Source organism: Podarcis liolepis, assembly GCF_965112155.1.
Source record: "Podarcis liolepis genome assembly, chromosome: 2".
In the NCBI taxonomy this organism is placed as follows: Eukaryota; Metazoa; Chordata; class Lepidosauria; order Squamata; family Lacertidae; genus Podarcis; species Podarcis liolepis.
Genome location: NC_139555.1, coordinates 79,984,178 through 80,002,308, shown reverse-complemented (window position 1 = coordinate 80,002,308; position 18,131 = coordinate 79,984,178). Strand labels below are relative to the sequence as shown.

At 41.2% G+C, this 18,131-nt stretch overlaps 1 protein-coding gene across 2 annotated transcripts in view; it reads left to right on the top strand.

Moving 5' to 3' along the window:
- PHF2 (PHD finger protein 2) overlaps nt 1–16,209 on the top strand; it is a 121,014-nt gene extending 104,805 nt beyond the window's left edge. For both annotated transcript variants that reach the window (XM_083489212.1, XM_083489213.1), the window contains exons 16-22: nt 1,034–1,107; nt 1,917–2,074; nt 6,846–7,120; nt 9,641–9,736; nt 10,247–10,356; nt 11,036–11,297; nt 12,629–16,209. In XM_083489212.1, coding sequence (XP_083345338.1) covers nt 1,034–1,107; nt 1,917–2,074; nt 6,846–7,120; nt 9,641–9,736; nt 10,247–10,356; nt 11,036–11,297; nt 12,629–12,717 — 1,064 coding nt within the window. In that variant the 3' untranslated portion in view covers nt 12,718–16,209. The remainder of the gene's footprint in view (nt 1–1,033; nt 1,108–1,916; nt 2,075–6,845; nt 7,121–9,640; nt 9,737–10,246; nt 10,357–11,035; nt 11,298–12,628) is intronic.
- The last annotated feature ends 1,922 nt before the right edge of the window (nt 16,210–18,131 follow it).

The window sequence follows — 18,131 nt, the reverse complement described above, 5'->3', positions numbered from 1 at the left end:
CTTGCCTAAGCATATGAATGCTCCATCCCACTGTAGCAAGAGAAGCATGTTGGTCAGAGCCCTGGGGAGGAAAGGGTGTAGCATTGGCTCCCCATTCAGAACGAGGATTGGTTTTATCTGAGGACAAAGGAGCCGCCTCCTCCACCAATGTCACAGAGCGTGTTGGTCAGTAAATCACACCAAAGCTGAAGTTAACTCTTCATTAGCAAAGACATGAACTCCACAGACTTGGCTGAGTGTCAGGCCTCATGAGCACAGCAGCTGGTTCCCTCTGGATCCTACTCTATGAAACCAGTTGCTGAGACTAAATAGCCTCACCTCCGCACAGCTGTCTATGCCTCCTCCTCTCCCGGGTTTTCCCCAAGCAAATGGAGGCTCTGTCTCTGTGCAGCCAATCTCTCTTCTGCCCTTTTCATGTCTCTCTTGGTTCTGAGAGAAGAGGGGCAGGGGGAGCTGGTCGTGGGAGCAGGGAGAGACACCCGTGACTCTTCACCAGCCCGAATCATCTCTGCCTCTTGACCTCCCTCCTCACCTGCTTCAGCTTCAGCCTCTGATTCTACCACAAACTGTTCCAGCTCACTAAGCCCTGTTGCCTCTTCAGCTTCAGGTGCCTCCTCTTCCCACTCTTCTCCCTCTGACCACTCACTGTTGTCCCACCGCCATTCCCTGGGGTCTGAGCTTTCTTCCCTTGGGGGTTCCCAGCGGGTTCCTCCCACCATTCCTTTGTGTCCAGCCAGTCCATGACAACCAGGTCAGCGGGAGTGTCTTTGCTTGCATAGTCAACAATGCTTTTGTTTTGAAAAATGAATGTGAGGTTCTCTTTAATCCCTGTCTCTCTTTATATTTTGGGTACTAAAAATGGCATCGATGTGTGGCTTTCTGCCACACACAGAAATGAATTAAGACAAAGAACATTATTAGCAAAACTATTTAAAAATTTTAAAAGAAGATCTAATTAAAACCTATCTCTGTATATAATACTGTGCTTTTTTCATTTTAAAAAACTAAATTCTGTCTTTCAATTTCTTCCTAGTTTTATCAGATAAAAAGGAAACTGCACAACACACACCCGTTAAGAAGCCAAAGGTGGAATCAGTATTGTACAAGGTATTCTGGTGTTATACTCTTCCATAATAGGGACTTATGCAGGATAAATAACATTATAGATGTCCATTAATGACTTGATCTAGCATAGTGACAAGAAACAGCCCTTTGCCAAACCAACACCTTCTATTTGTATAACAGAACTGAGTGCCTCTCTGTATTTATTACTTGACTATAGGGGTTCTGAGAAATCACCCTTAACCTTTGTATAGGAAGAATCAGCATTGTCTCTCTGGTTCATTTAGCATCCATCCTGGATTAGTTCAGCAGTAGAGCACATTCTTTCAAGCAGAGGTGATGCATTCAGTCTCCAGGTCTGTCTGAAAACCTGGATAGCTATTGCCAGTCAGTGGCTCAGCTCGTGTTCCATTTTTAGCCAAACTATAGTTTGCACCCACTTTGCTCCTCCCTGGTCCTTCTAACCAAGAACAAACCTTGGTTACAAAGAGCTTAACCACGAGACTGGCTTTGGATGACACGCTAAACCAAACCTTGGTTTAGCTGCCATATCATGCTGAGCTAAATGGACCAGGGAGAAAGCAGCTGCAGTCTCCTCTCTGGGAGCCCATACATCCATGCTCAGCCATGGTTTGGCTCAGCATTATGTGTGGATGCAGCCATAGCGGGCAACACTGAGCTAAATATAGCAATAGTCTGGCTCGATGGAAGGTGATTTCTTATGCTCCTAGATTATAAATACAATGATATGCTTGCATTAGACCAGAAAATAAACATTTAATTTAGGGCTTACTGACCAGCATAATCCCTGGCTTCCCTTTAAAAAAGAAAATCTGTTTTGCCAACTTCTATAGAGTGATGACTCCTCAGATGAAGACTCGCTTCATATTGACACAGATGCCAAGCCAGGGCGCAATTCTAAAGTGAAGAAAGAGACCGGAAGCTCAGCAGGCATTCTTGACCTATTGCAGGCCAGCAAGGAAGTTGGGGGTTTAGAGTACAACACCAACAGGTAGGCATAAGCGAGTGTGGATACCTATTTTTAAATAATGCAATGTTAATATTTCATATATGCATGCACATTGGCCAGAATTTTCCATTACAATAAACCTTTTCTATTTCACGGCGTTCTCCACCCCCCACCCCCCAATCTCAAACCCCAGAGGCAGGCAGCTGCAGAATGAGTTTGTAACACAATTATAAAATTTGAAGATTTCCTATTAAAAATGCTGAAAATCCACCTAAGTGATAACAATAAAGAAGGTTGTTTATTTTAAAAGAACTGGCTCAATTAAGAGGGAAATGAGAACAGTTTAATTTATGCAACAAAATGTCTTTTATTCCTCTGCTCATTTCTCTAATCGTTGGTTCTTTGGAAGGAGATACTAGAGAAAACCGCCTTTAGAAGCCAAGGGAAACAACAACAAATGGCTTTGAAAACTAATTTCTCTAAAGGGCAGCAAAAATGGGCCTCCTATGGGAATGGCTAGGGGTCTTGCTCATGTGCCACCAGCTCTATCTTGCTGTAAGCATTTGAAATAACACCCGCTGTAAGAGTAAATATCAAAGATTGGTGTTAATAAAAAAACTTTTCAGAATAGTTTTTAAAAATAAATTTTAAAAAGAGGTATGAATGAAACCAGAAAGCAGTGGCTATTACATGAACCATGAAAGCATGAGGAAAGGCTATAGAAATAGACCCATAACATTTGTACTCAAGCTGTACTCAGTCTCATTTATTTATTTATTTCCCTAGAACTGTTCACGGTTCCAGATTTGCGTTTGTTACAGGAGCCATTACTGCATACAGCCAGTGCCGCTGTTGTAACAAATTAAAATCACAGGGAGACTTGTGGCTCCTTAAAGACTAACAGATTTATTATGGCATAAGCTTTCATGAACTACAGTTCACTTCAGATGCATGAAGTATTATCTTGAGTGTATCCACAAAAGCTATTGTCACAATGAATTTGTTAGTATTTAAGGTGCCACGAAACACTTCCGTTTTTGTTTCAGAAGGCTAACACAGCTACTCCTCTGGAAAGTATTATAATAGGAATAATAGGAAAGGGTGCTATCCAACATCACAGGAGTGGACTTCCTATCACCTTATAGAACGTCCCCTTCTTCCCGATCTAAGGCCTACCTACCATGTCAATGCATACCCCTCCCCCTCAAACACACACATCTAAATTTCTTTAATTGGAACTGGTCTTAATCTAAAATGGCCCTCAGTATTTTTGAACCAGTGCATTCAAAGACTTGTGGTTTCAAAAGCAGATTCCACACATCACTAAGGATCATGGGTGAGGTATTTCACTGTGTGTTGTAGGTAGCTTGCCAAAAATGTGTCCTAGCAATTTTGCTTTTATAGATGCAGCTAGATCCTGGTTGTGTGCACCTAATTTCCAGATTTCCTTTTTTCGTCTGAACTTTCCTTCTGTCTTTTTAAAGCAAAAATTAAATTGCGTGGACCTTAGTCTCTGTCACTCCCTGATTGTGAAGTTGCTGCTGGATGAATAATGTGTCAGGGCAGAGGGCTGCTTTGATCTTCTCTACAGTCTTTGCATAGTTATTTTTATTTGCTGTATTGGATGTCTAGTCAGTGTTAAATGAGAACTGCCAGAATCAGCTCCATACCTGAGTAGCCCCTGGGTAAATTTACCTCTAATGAGCACCCATTTTTGTTGGTTGAACCCCTCAGCCTAACTTGGTGGGAACAAGCATGAGGCAGCAGGAGACTGAATCTTGCCACACTGTCAAAATGGCATGGAATTCTGAAGTTATGCTAGGTCCAGAGCATTGTGGGAAATCAACATGGCAGCCAGATGTATCTATTCAGCTTTGCCCAGAGTGTCATTTATGGTTGGGAAATGTGATGCAACATTCACTTTTACCCATTTGTGAGGATGCAACGCGGTGTAAAGTTTTCAGACATCTTTGTTAGTAATGCATCCAAGTTACTGGGGAATCTGTACACAATCTTGTTGAATAATTTGGATCAAGGCAGACAGTTTCAAGTAACGTTGCTTATTTGTTAATTTGTTAGTCATAAACAAAATTGTCTCGGCACAATAGCAGAAGCAAGCTAGTGTTCCATCTACATAACCCTTGATTCAGCAAAAATTGATAAACAAATGGGCTTTGTCCAGAGGAAAAATGGGATATGCTGTATTGTTTTACTGATTGATAACTGCTTACCATTTATAATGTAATGGAATTTACCATTATAATTACATTTTCTTAGAAAGAAACCTTTTGTAATTTCAGATTGAATCAGATTTTTAAATGATCTGCCTCTTTAAGAGGTGCAAGTCAGGCAGAAATTCAACAGGTGAGGGCCACAAAGTAGCAAAGAACTAGCCCTGTAACCAAGCTGCAGTCAGTAGAATTTTCCCTTCTGGGTATTACTCATAGAAACAGGAGTAAAATGTTAATATTTTCAGTGTAATGTTCAATCACAGTTCAAAGCTGCCATTCAGCCGGGGAATGATGTAAAGTATTTGGCACCAGCCACACACATGCACTCCATTTAAAGAAGCTCTCATTCATATTTTTTTCAAATTATGCTTTCATATTACTAGTATTATTATTTATTATGGTTTTTTTTAAAAAAATAGCAATAATCACTAAAAATACAGAAATGGGATGTGACTTTCCAGACTTGAATAATTGTTTCCTGTTTCGTATTTCACTTAGAGCAGATCCAGAATTACTAAGCTGCAAATGTGCCTAATGAAAAACACATGGGGCACAATCCAGTGTCAACATCTCCTGTGCAAACCTGATTCATTTTAAAGGAAGTTGCTCATGAGCAGGGCGACAGAACACTAAGCCGAATGCCAAAAACGACAGGATGCTAAATGGAAGGAGGCAAATCTTCTTCTGTGCAAGCTCCATTCGCATGAATGGGGTTTGCTCAGAAGATTGCTACCCGGCCAATTTTACCTTAACCTTTTGCTGCTTTAAAAGCTTGTTAAACAATCAGTCTGTGGCTTGTTTTTCTTCTCCTCTGCGTCCCCCACCCCCCACTCTGAGCCACTGGTTTTGATCAGATCCCACAATTTATTTGCTATCGCTTGCTTTGCTTTAGGCAGTTCCTCTCTAATTTGCCCATTTGGCAGGCAGCGTTTGATGGTCCATTTCCACTGTATCTCGGGTTCAAGGTTTTAAGAAAGCAAGCAAATGTCTTAAGTGCTCACAGAGTTGATAATTGCTAAAACCAGGTTTGCTCATTTTCTGGATAGAGCTGTGAGCAGGACCAGTTGCGGCATGCTTTGCCGAGCGTATTCTCATCTTGCTATATCTGGAATACCAAGTAGTACAAAAGTGGACTGAGTTAGCCTCCCAGCACATCAGATGTAACATAAAACAGCAGCTACCCTGCGTTTAGTACATCCAAGAAAAGGCTGATGGGAATGTTAGGCTCTGCCTTTGCTCCCCCCCCCCCAAAAAAAACCATTTCACCGACAATGGAAGGCAGGTCTCCACTGACTCCTCCACTTTCAATGTTTCAAGGCCACCCACCAAAAAAACAAACTAAAAAACAACTGCACAGGACTGACCGGCAAGTAGACACTTATGGCTAGCACTTCAAGCAGACATCTTGGCTTACAAGAATTGTAAGGAGAATTCCTGCTTGAGATTGCAAGCTAAAACCTTTCCTCTCAGATACAGCAAGCCACATCTACCCACAATTTCTCTCCTATAAGTTTTTTTAGAGGAGGCAGCAGTGACTAGCCAAAGCCGGCGCTGTTGTCATCAAAGCTTTCTGGAAAGTACCCAGAGTTTTTCATGTTTGTTGGTATTTTTGATGAATATTTTCAATTCACTTTTGCATGCTGCTTGGGGGTCTTTTGCTGGAGAGAGCGGTACATGAATTCTGTTAGGTAAAATAAATAAATTTGCTGGCGCATCAAAGCATATATTGCTAAAACATCAATTGCTGACATATCACACTGCTTTTTTTGTAGAGCGAGTGAGACAATGACCCGTAATTCCTAATTGAACCACGTGTGAAAAATCTAATAGTGTAAAATAAGTTGTTTTTTGAAATATTTTTATTAATTTTCAATTATTAAAAAATCCAGTAACAGCCACATTTTATCAATATCAAATTACAATTACCATCCAAATATAGTTCACTTATACAGCCAATTATACATTTTGAGTGACTTCCCATGTGCTGGGTTTCAGGGTGCAAAGTTCTTATTTCTTCCTGCTTCCGAAATCTTAGTTAATCCAATTGCATTCAGTCCTGATCTTAGTCCCTTAGCAACAGCTACAGATTTCCTGACCTTCATTCGTGTTGAGATATTTACTAAAAAAAAAAAAAAAAAATTCCCGCAAGAAGAGTACTATATTTTATCTCAATTGCACCTTGAATCTTTTGGGTGATTACCAGTGTAGACCGGTAGAAATGAAAAAATGAAAAGTCTATTGATTTCAGTTAGCCTACTTTAAATATGAATTAACCAGGCAACCCCCTTTATATTTAAAAATATTAATGTCAAGGTCTCTGTTAGAATGTCCAGGGAAAATGATATTCTACCCTACCTTCTGTGTCTCCATCATAATGCAGTTTGAGTCTGCCTATTCTCTTACACAAGGTGATGTCTTGTCTGTACAATGCAAATGGCCACAGTGTGGTCGACAAGTGTACCCCATGATGTTGGAGGGCATGTGACATATGTAATATTGTGCACCCCCTCTTTATTCTGTACTTGCATTTACTCTGAGTTGAAAGCTCTCTTTCACCCACCCTCCTCCTTTTCCCCCCTCAGTCAGCCACCTGCATCTCCCAGCACACAGGAAGCGATCCAAGGGATGTTGTCGATGGCAAACCTGCCTACAGATTCCTGCCTACAGCCTTCGTGGGGCCCCAACCAAGCAAAGAATAATTCCACGTCTGCCCCAAACGCCAAAAAAACTGGAAGTAGCAACAACAAAAATGCAGGGAAAAGGTTGCCGAAAAAGAGTGCAAAAAACAACATTGACATTGAAGATTATGACGAGGACCAGGATCACTTAGACGCCTGTTTTAAAGATTCTGATTATGGTATGGAATGTCTGCATCACTTTTCTCTCTCTCTAGGTGGGACCCCTTAAATATACGCAAGCAGTGGAACACACAAAGGTGGCTGGTCCCTTCATGAAAGCGGTAACGCCACCAGTTGTTGTGGCAGCAGATTCTGAGTCAGTGGTCTGAATGATTGCTGGAAGCCAGCCTTGTTTTATCTGCCTCGCAACATCTCCCTTAATTCCATTTGGTAATTTTGTCTGTGTGAGATAGGTATGGGAGTTCTTTTCAAATTTTACAAGGGAGATCTCAGGTCATGAGAGCCAGTGTGGTGTAGTGGTTAAGAGCAGTGAACTCGTAATCTGGGGGACTGGGTTCGCGTCTCCGCTCCTCCACATGCAGCTGCTGGGTGACCTTGGGCCAGTCACACTTCTCTGAAGTCTCTCAGCCCCACTCACCTCACAGAGTGTTTGTTGTGGGGGAGGAAGGGAAAGGAGAATGTTAGCCGCTCTGAGACTCCTTGGGGTAGGGATAAAGTGGGATATCAAATCCAAACTCTTCTTCTTCTTCCTCTTCATGCTTACTGAAGTGCTATTCAGGCATTCAGCAAAAGTGTGTTGGAGGATGGGGGCATGTATGATGGCCCCATTCCTAGTGTCCCTGGACATGCCCCCTTCACCTCCCAATTAAGCCTCCTCTTAGTTGGGAACCCAGAGTGTTTAAGCACATCCATTAAGTGCCAGGTTTCTCCCCCACCATTAACTTCCTCTGCTCCCACCCCATGCTGCTTCATATGCTACTGCAATTTATTCATGTTTAAAAAGCAGTTTGTGATGCAACATGGGGAGGTGGCTGTTTGAAAAAGGGAGGACGAAGCCCTAGGCAGACATGCAGAGCTGTGACCAACTTTTTCAGTGAGCAAGCGAACTCATTAATGACGCTAACGTTGCAATTTACCAGCCATTTACACAATCAACATAGCTTTGTTTCCCTCAGTGGGACGGGACTGCACTGCTAGAACATGCTTAGTGAAGTGTCGCCCTAAGACTGATAGATAGCCTAATAATTCAGCTTCCAAAAATATTAAGCCATACGTAAGATGTCTTCCACCCCTTTGGAAAGCACATGATTTCCCTCCGCTTTCAGCATTTGAGAGGCTAAAAGCAAACAGATTGAAATCCTGTTGTAGCTCAATGAAAGCTAGACTCTCTTCTGAATTGAAGAAGCTGTACTTCTTTGACAAAACATAAGCAAACATTACAAAGACGGTACCTGTAGTTAAATTACACTCTAGTTAAATTACTTTTAAATGATTGCAAAAGTATAATGTATAGACACGATCTAAAGATGTCATTCTGAAAGGAGAAGACTGATTTGGTGGGGAGAGAACCAACATTCTTGCTAATTATATATTTATGCTACCATTTAATAGGCTTGCTTTGTTGTAATATGGTTTGGTTCACTAAGGCTCCATTTGTCCTACATCTGGCCAGCACATTTTCAGTCGGTGGCTAAATTGATGCAATTGCTTTAAAATCATATCTCGCCACAGCAAAAAGAAATGAAATTTAAGTCTACATTTGAGATAGGTTTCTCAGTTTAAGTGGGCGTAATGCAAACAATGTAGCCGCCATTAGGCTAGAAGTGGCGGGTTCTCCGAAAGCAAAAGAGATGGAGGGTGTGGCAAATCTCAGATGTTTCCATAGAATAATTGGAGGTAGAGTAGCTGTGTCTCCAATAACCACATGTGTAGCCGCTGCTACTACCACATGGCTGCAGCTTACATTGCATTCAATGTGTGTGAGCAACTGCCTCCACCCTGCCCATTCTTTGGGTACTTTTTAACGAGGCTAGGACTTTATAAAGGGCTGCCAGAATCCTTCCTAAGCATACAAGATGCACAGAACAAAGAACTGCTAATGGCTGTAGACGGGTTCCAGATACAGTAAGCCTGCAACTTATACGGGGTTTACGTTCCATGAATCACACCTAAAGCCAAAATTGCACATGAAACACATTGGGGTCAGTAGCAGGTGGGATTGCCAAAGCGTCCCCCCCTCCCCCAGATGCCTGCCCCCTTTTAATTTTTTGTTAAACCGTTTGCCACAAGCACAAGGTAAGTTGTGCTTAAGTTGCAGGCTTACTGCACACAGAATTACTTCAGAACTCTGGAAAACAAATGCTTGGGAAAATTATTGAAGCGCACAGTAGATCTGTAGGAATTGCTTAATAATAATAATAATTTGTATACTGCCCTTTATCCATAGATCTCAGCGCGAAGTCTGATGTGGAAGCTAAGGGCCACCTTCAATATATTCCTAATTCAGAGATGCTGACAAAGGAGTCTTGCTCCTGTAACTCAAACACTAGAATAAATCATGATGCAAAGCTAATATTTTTATCCTTTATGTTTAGAACTGAATTATTCCAGGTTTGATTCACCCACTCAAAGGCTATTGGCTCCTCCCATTTTTTATTTTTTTTTTACATATATGGCATGACTACACTATCGAATAGTGCCATACCAGAATCTCTTATGGTATTTGTTTTCTCTTTTAGTTTATCCCTCCCTTGAATCAGATGAAGATAATCCAGTATTCAAGTCTCGATCAAAGAAAAGGAAAAGTTCTGATGATGCACCATATAGCCCAACAGGTAATATTTATAATACTTTAAATCAAACATATACAGGAAAAATACGCTAAAATCCTTTTAATTCATCATTTACTGTACATACACAGATTTCTAGGAAGCCCCAAAGTAAGTTATGTATTCACTCATATCTTTTGCTGATAATAAACCTAAAAATGGTCAGAGTTGCTGCAGTATTTCAAGGATGGATGTATATGGCTGATCCTGACTACCACATTCCTGGCAAGGTGCTGCTTAAATATGCTGCCCTTACCATACCTTGGGTCACAGCAAACAAAGAAAGGATTCCTCAGCAGCACTGAAATTTTGACTGGATTCCTATAATCAGACATGTAATTTTTGAGGAAATCTTTTGCACAGGTTTCTGGATCTGAGTGAGGTTACCTCAATTCAGCCTTTGTACTTTATGTGTTCGACATAAAGCATGCTTAATTCTGTATTGGGTATGCTAGTGTATATATACAACTTCACATTGCTGTGTTTGTAACCTTTGTTTTTTGCTTCTGCATTTAGCAAGGGTTGGTCCATCGGTACCTCGGCAAGACAGACCTGTCCGAGAAGGTACAAGAGTTGCCTCTATTGAAACAGGACTGGCAGCAGCAGCTGCTAAATTATCCCAGCAGGTGAGCTGACCAGAGAGGTTTCAAAAATAAATAAATCCCATGGACATCGGAGTAGACTGATTGGAATTCATGGCCATTAATTTCTATGGGTTAGCACTGAGTAAAACTTAATTGAATACCACACCTAGAAATTCTGCCCTCTCATTTTCAAACATGCTGTTCTGGGGAAATTCTCCCAGTCCTCCAGAGTGGATTTGAGGGAGTGCATGGAATGAGAAGGGGCAGAAGAAGCCCTGTTGCAGTAGCCAGAGTCTTTGTGCCACAATGGGTTAGTTGAATCTGGTTCCCAGTTTTTCATCATAGAATCATATAGTTGTAGATTTGGAAGGAACCCCAAAGGTCGTCTAGTCCAACCCCCTGCAATGTAGGATTTGCAACTAAAGTATCTGTGACAGATGGCCACCCCATCTCTGTTTAAAAACCTCCAATGAAGGAGAGAGTCCACCACCTTCCAAGGGAGTCCATTCCACTCTCAAACAGCTCTTACCATCAGAAAGTTCTTCCTGATATTTAGTCCGTATTTCCTTCCTTGTAATTTGAATCCTTTGGTTTGGGGCCTACCCTCTGGAATTTGTAGGGCTGCGATGGCTATTTATGGAGTGTGGTGCCTGTAATGTACCAGTGCTAGCAATAACAGCTACCTTTTTGAAGCTAATGGCCATCGTATCATTTTTGAAAGGAGGAGCAGAAGGGCAAGAAGAAAAAGAACACCAAAAAGAAACTGTCGCCCAACAACACAAACAAAATCCCTCAGGAAAGCAGCTCTCCTGAACCCAAGCTGGAGTCCCACAGCAGTAGTTTAGCAGACCACGAGTATACAGCTGGTGCAAGCACGTTTGGGGTGGCCCAGGTCAACCGAGGTTCTCAACCAATGGCACCAGGAGTTTTCCTCACGCAACGGAGGCCCTCGTCGTCGTCACAGAATAATGCTGCCGCCAAAGGTAGTTTTCGTCAGTTTATATTAGAAGTGGCAGATATTTTCATGAGCCGGCAGCATCATTTCCTTAATACATGCTTTGCTTTGTCATAATATGTGGTCTTGTATTTTTTTCAAACCTGTTCATGTAGCATTTGGTAAGTCATGTTGTTATGCCTCAGTTCCCTACAGAAACCACAGGAAACCACACAACTAATGTGTATCAAGGAAAACACACTGGTTATATACACATGGAATGCCTGCTACTTTAGGAATGGTAGTTTTCAACTTTTAAGAAGCTAACATACCAGTATACCTGAAGGAGCGTCTCCACCCCCATCGTTCAGCCCAGACACTGAGGTCCTACGCCGAGGGCCTTCTGGCAGTTCCCTCATTACAAGAAGCGAGGTTACAGGGAACCAGGCAGAGGGCCTTCTTGGTAGTGGCGCCCGCACTGTGGAACGCCCTCCCACCAGACATCAAGGAAATAAACAACTAGCTGACTTTTAGAAGACATCTGAAGGCAGCCCTGTTTAAGGAAGTTTTTAATGTTTTTAAAGTTTTATCGCATTTTTTAATATTTTGTTGGGAGCAGCCCAGAGTGGCTGGGGAAACCCAGCCAGATTGGCAGGGTATAAATAATAAATTATCATTATCATTATTATAATTGTTTGTCTTCTGCGGTGCGGTAAATGTTTGATACGTTTGCCCTTAGACCAGGAGCAGCAAACTGTGAATACTTTGTGGATCCCTAAGCGTGCTAATGCCTTTTGGCATCAGTCGCTGTGATGTTCGGGCAGAAGAAAGCTTTTGAAGCTCCCAAACGATCGACCAGGAGGGAGAGAACATGCCAGTCGGGCATGTGTCTCTGCCAGTTTGTTGTATGTTGTATGTTGCCATCCCAGCAGCAATCCCCTTCCCCTGTGCAAGAAAACAAGAGCCAAAGGAGAGAAAGGGGGAAGAGAAAGGCAAGCAGCATAATGTCTAACTTGACCTTCAGTTTGTGGGTTGCAACCTGTGGGTTGCTTTTTCCTTTTTCTGTTCAGATTAGTTTTTTAGCCTTGATGAAAAGATATTTGATATCAATTTTTGTGCTCTTTTGCAGATTTCAACAAAATCTATTTAAAAAACAACAAAAAACACCCCAAAATTTAAACTCACCATAAGTCAACTAGATGGCCTTAGTCAGGCCGCCATTTTCCTAAATGTTTGATTTGCTTCTAGCATGTAGGGATGCAGCCAAATCCTTTCCAAACCAATCTTCGTTTGCATTTGCTTCATCTTTCTCCGTCATAAAACTTTCTTGGTAGACAGAGGTTTTGTGGCTTAATGTGTCCCCTTTTCTCACACTTGCAGGGAAACGTACGAAAAAAGGCATGGCCACAGCTAAGCAAAGGCTTGGGAAGATTTTGAAAATTCATCGGAACGGGAAACTTCTCCTCTAAAACTTAGCCCCAGCTGGGACTCTTATCAAAGTTCAGAATGTCCTGAGCTGACACTAACTCTTCTTCAACTCTTGAAGGACCTTCAGTCGTATTGTGCAACACCCGAGGGACAATACCAGTTAACTTTTTGCCACCACTTTAATAAATTCTTTTTAACTTTCAGCAGTTAAACATGTACAGAATACTGCTATAAATATTTTTTAATATAGATGTCCTTTCTCAAATTGCTGAGAGTGACTAGTTCGCAAAAAGTTAATACTCCAAGAAACTGAGGATCATTCCAGTTTTAGGAAAGTATCCCTTTAACTTGTTTATAAGTGAAGAAAAAGTGGTTGTTTTTAACAGTATGCACATTAATTTCAGTTATGTTTCATTTATCCGGCTGCACCAATTTTAGAGAGGTATCTGGTTAAGTGGCAGGAGATTAGAGTTTTGGTAAATTCCACCTTTGCTCAAATTAACTTACAGAGAGGGGGAAGAGATTTTTGCCATTACTGTGTGTGATATAATACATGCAAGACATAATATGCATAATGGAATACTTAGTTTTCTTTACCTGGCTCATGATAAGTATGTTTTGGTCAACGGAAGAACTAAAATTGCACTTCAGCACTACTCAGAACTTTCCCTATAATCGGGTATAGGACAAAAATGGATGAATTAATTTATTTTATGTGCAATGCTAGGTGACTGCCGGAACAATCCGGATCACAGGCCTGATCCAATTGGGTTAATGATTAGGGTGTGTAGACGCAAAATGGGTTAATGCAGTTCTTTGAAAATCAGTGATTGTTATTCCATTAATTTCAGTTGGGGCTGGATTACAGTCCTTCTCATTGATAGTTTTCCATCCCTCCCACCATTTTCTTATCTGTAAGTTTTTTTGTTTTTTTTAGCACCTCTTAGCATACTGTCTGTCCTTATTGCCTATGCTTTCACCACCACAAGGCAATGTGTGATAGGAGTAGCCTTGTAAGACAAAGCAAAACACCCCACTAATAACAAAAACCAATGTGTACAGCTGGGAGATTGTTACAAAATGATGGAATTGGCTCCTTAGCAATAAGACCTGAAAAGAACGGTTGTGTCTGGAGATTTCTTTTTACTCACCACTGTTCTTGCTAAGGCTTGTTTACATGATCCTAGAAACAGAGGGGTTGCAGTTTTGTTTCTTTCAAGATATTGCTAGGTCAGGGTTTCTGTTTGGAAATTATGGCCATTGTTTACCAGAGCAGAGAATTCCATGTTCAGGGCTGACTCTCCACTTAACCTTGTGACAAAGGTGCCACTTTTGTGTGTCTAAGCCCCCGTCTCGAGGTGCTGATTCTTGAAATTGAGCACCATGAGGGAAGAACAGATGTCATAGCTCCTTCTGAATCCCAAAGACAGATGCTGCCCACGGCATGTGAAATAGTCTCCTTATCTCCCCATTTCAATGGCTACTGGTGTGGCGGTGCAGGACTTGACCAAGTAGAAATGGCAAGTGTGACACAAAGTTAACACAATATGTCCTCCTTACATTGTAAGCCTGTGCGTGTCAACTCTGAAGTAAGTCCCTTTGAGTTCAACTTGCTTACTCTTAAGTGGATATACGATAGCACCTTTAGTCAAGTATCTCCTCACCAGTGCTATGTTCTAGAAAAAGAGGTGGCTCCCTCGTTCTCTTAGAATGCCAATGGAACCCACCTGAGATGTGCCAGAACTTACTTCTGGCTGCAATAAAGCCCTGCTGCTCAATAATTTCCTTGGGTCATCCCTTGGACACTTGCTATTTTGACGTGAATTCTGAACCCCATCCAACAGTTCGCACGTTACTTTCACAGCGACACTGGTTTTTTAATGCAATCAATTAATATGAGATGAAACAAATGACAGCCCCCCACCAATTAACCAGGGTTTCTTTCTTTCAATTTACAGTAGCCTTGAGTAAACCCCTGGATCATGTAAACAAAGGAGGCACATCATTGAGCTAAGCTGTTTTCTTGGGATAACTAAGAATGTCAGCAAACAGGGCACTTTCTTCTGGCTCCATGACTCAACACCATCCCATCTTCCTGCTCTGGGGAAAGCAGCTGGCGGGTGTGTGGGTGTGTGAGGGAACAGTTCCAGAGGCAAAGTGCTAAGAAAATGTAACATCTGTATCAACACTTTGAGGGTTTGTGGGTTGTTGTTTATTAATGCTTGCAAACCCACTAAGACATGATGGCTCCATGGTTTGAGCTCGCCTTGACCCCAAGGCAGGCCGTGAGGTGCAAACCCATGTCAGCGATGTACATAAGGCTTCTGACAGTCATATCAAAGCACTTCCTATGAGATACACTTGTCTGGAGGAATGACGGCTGTGGGCACACACAGATGTCTGATAAGACGAAAGCCAAGCTTATTGACAGTTTAACTGGATACTTGTCGTCTTTTAACTCTCTTAGTGTTTAGTGTAGAGTGCATTATTTTACATTAAACTTGCTTGTCTGCATTTAAACACTTAAAGAGTTAAATTTGTTTCTCAGGCAATCCCAGGTTTTCATTTATAGATCTGTTTCCTAAAGCATATTTTTTCATAGAATGTAGCCTGTAAATAGCTTTTTAAATACCTTCTTTTTTATAAGAGCAAAGTATCTTTAGACCTTTCTTTCTATAGAATACTTCATTAACCTTTATACAAGTTTTTTGCCGAGTATTATCAACTGTTGTATTTTAGGTTCTTGACTCTAAGAGAGGAATTTTGGGTTTTTGGTCTTTGTTTTTGTTTTCTTTTCCCTTTGATTATTATTATTATTATTATATTAATTATTTCGGCATTGCCTGAAAAACAAGTAAAACTTTGTGCAGCCTTATACAGAATCGAATAATAGTACAAAAAAAATGATCTATTTAAGACACATTATGAAGAAGAATCTTCAACTTTATAATACCAGCTCCTTGTTTCAATTCTTGTATTATGAGGGGATACAATTATTTTATTAGCACCTTGTGAAGTGTTTCTGTGTTTTGTGATGATGTAATTTATTAATGTTTGTAGCTTTTTATATTTGTACATTTATTATGAGCTTTGTTTATATACACATTACCTGGATGTGATGTCCATGAGGAAAAAAAAAACAGCTACAGAAAACAACTGAGGCCTTATTAACTAACCTTTCTACAGCCACGATGGGGAAACTGGGTTTGGATCCTCGGAGTCAAAAATGTTAGTTGAATAGGGCCCCAGGGTTAAGCCGAGCAAGTTTTTTTAAGCTTCCCTAGTATACTGTTCTTGTCAAGCATTTATATAATATAACACAAACATCATGCTGTTTTTTATTATTATTATTATTGTTATTATTATGATTATTATTTTCGCAACATGTACATTTCTAACAAAGTTTATTGTGGCTATCTATTACAGTGTTTTATTTACCGATTCATATCAAATGCTCTTGTATCAAGTCCATGAAATCTAAGTAAACTTAGATCAAAATTTTAAAAGTAAAATATTTCAGGTTTTGTATAGAACTGGCGTTGGTTTGGTTCTTGAGAAACTTGATTCAGGCCGTGGGTCTACAAGGTCCTGCATCGCAGGGGTTTGAACCACATGACCTCTTTGGGTCCCTTCCAACTCTACAATTCTGTGTCTCTTAAGTCATCGAAGGGCAACACGCCGCTCTGGGTTGCAGGTGACACTTGTTCACTGCCAGGGCAGGAGTTTCAGTGCGGAAGCTATTTGATTGATGTAGAAGCAACTGCAGGCAGGATGAGATCCCCAAGACTGATCACAGGGCACATAACGAATACCACCCTCCTGTGTTTACAGGTGCACCTTGCAGAAAGCAGACATTCGTGCACCAGAAGAATGGGCTCCTCGAGATCACCAAAACTCTTTTAGGCTCTGAGGTATATGAGTGTAAACTAATCCCGATAGCTATGTCCCACCTCTACTGTTGGAAGCGATTTGCCTTGAGTACAAGTAGCCGGGAATCACAAGCGGCAGGGCCGGATTTAGGTTTGATGAGGCCCTAAGCTACTGAAGGTAATGGGGCCCTTTATATTTCCCGCTGTCCTCTGTCAACAACAAATTGTCGCTGTATTTTGTGTTGAATATGAGAAGAGAAGACTCCCTGGAAAAGACCCTGATGTTGGGAAAGATGGAGGGCACAAGGAGAAGGGGACGACAGAGCACGAGATGGTTGGACAGTGTTCTTGAAGCTACAAACATGAGTTTGACCAAACTGCGGGAGGCAGTGGAAGACAGGAGTGCCTGGCGTGCTCTGGTCCATGGGGTCACGAAGAGTCGGACACAACTAAACAACAACAACAAAATATGCTATATGGTAATTTATGGACCTAATAGGTATCTAAGCCATTTGCACACGCAGAATGTAGGCACCCTATATATAGAAATGAGTAAACCAGTGATATTTTAGGGAGCAGGTTAGCAGGCGGGGCCCATTACTTACATCATAGGAGCCTACACAACACAAAACACTGTTGCAATGTTTTATTTGCTTTTTATCTTATATTTTGGAAATATACATCCAGTGGTTTTTTCCTTTAAAATTTTTTGGGGCCCCCAAGAGAGTGGGGCCCTAAGCTATAGCTTGTTTAGCTTATACATAAATCCGGCACTGTCAAGCATTGAAGTGCTGTTGTACTTTATATCGGATTTTTTTTATAATGCATACATCTTTTAAAATGCTATTTCCCCTAAAATGCATATTTTTCCAAGCACTTTCCCTTTTAATTTATTTACTAATATATGCATTTATGTATACTTTGTTTATTCATTGCATTTACAGGCACCCCCCCACTTACACAAGATTATGTTCCGGGGGCCCCATGTGCATAAGCACCTTCTAAACACCCTGGGACTTGTTAAAGGGTACAAGAGCATTGGGAAATGATCCATAATGAATTGCCCTCACTGACATCCCCTTTGGGCTCTGGGGTCTTCTTGTGAGCTATGAGGACTCTCCAGCTCTGTCCCACCATTTCCAGGTTGGAATCAAATTATTTATTTATTTCCCAGCACCAGGCATATATGGGGTCGCACATAAGTGTGGGGAGGGGAGGGGAGGGGAATGCCTTTGTGGCAAGGTAGTTCACAGCTTTAAATTTGCTTTCCCCTAGCAAATAGAGCAGTGGCAGACCTGAGTGACAACTTTCTCACTCCTGTCCACTACAGAGACTTACATTCATTAAATTAAATGTAGAAGCCCTTGATTGATTGATTGATTGATTGATTGATTGATTGACTGATTGATTACAGTGGTACCTTCCATTCTGGAAGTCCGTTCCGAAACCAAGGCATTCCAAAACCAAGGTGTGCTTTCCCATAGAAAGTAATGCAAAACAGAATAATCCAGACTTTTAAAAAGAACCCCTAAAACAGCCATTTAACATGAATTTTACCATCTAATTCATAAAATGAAAGCAATAAA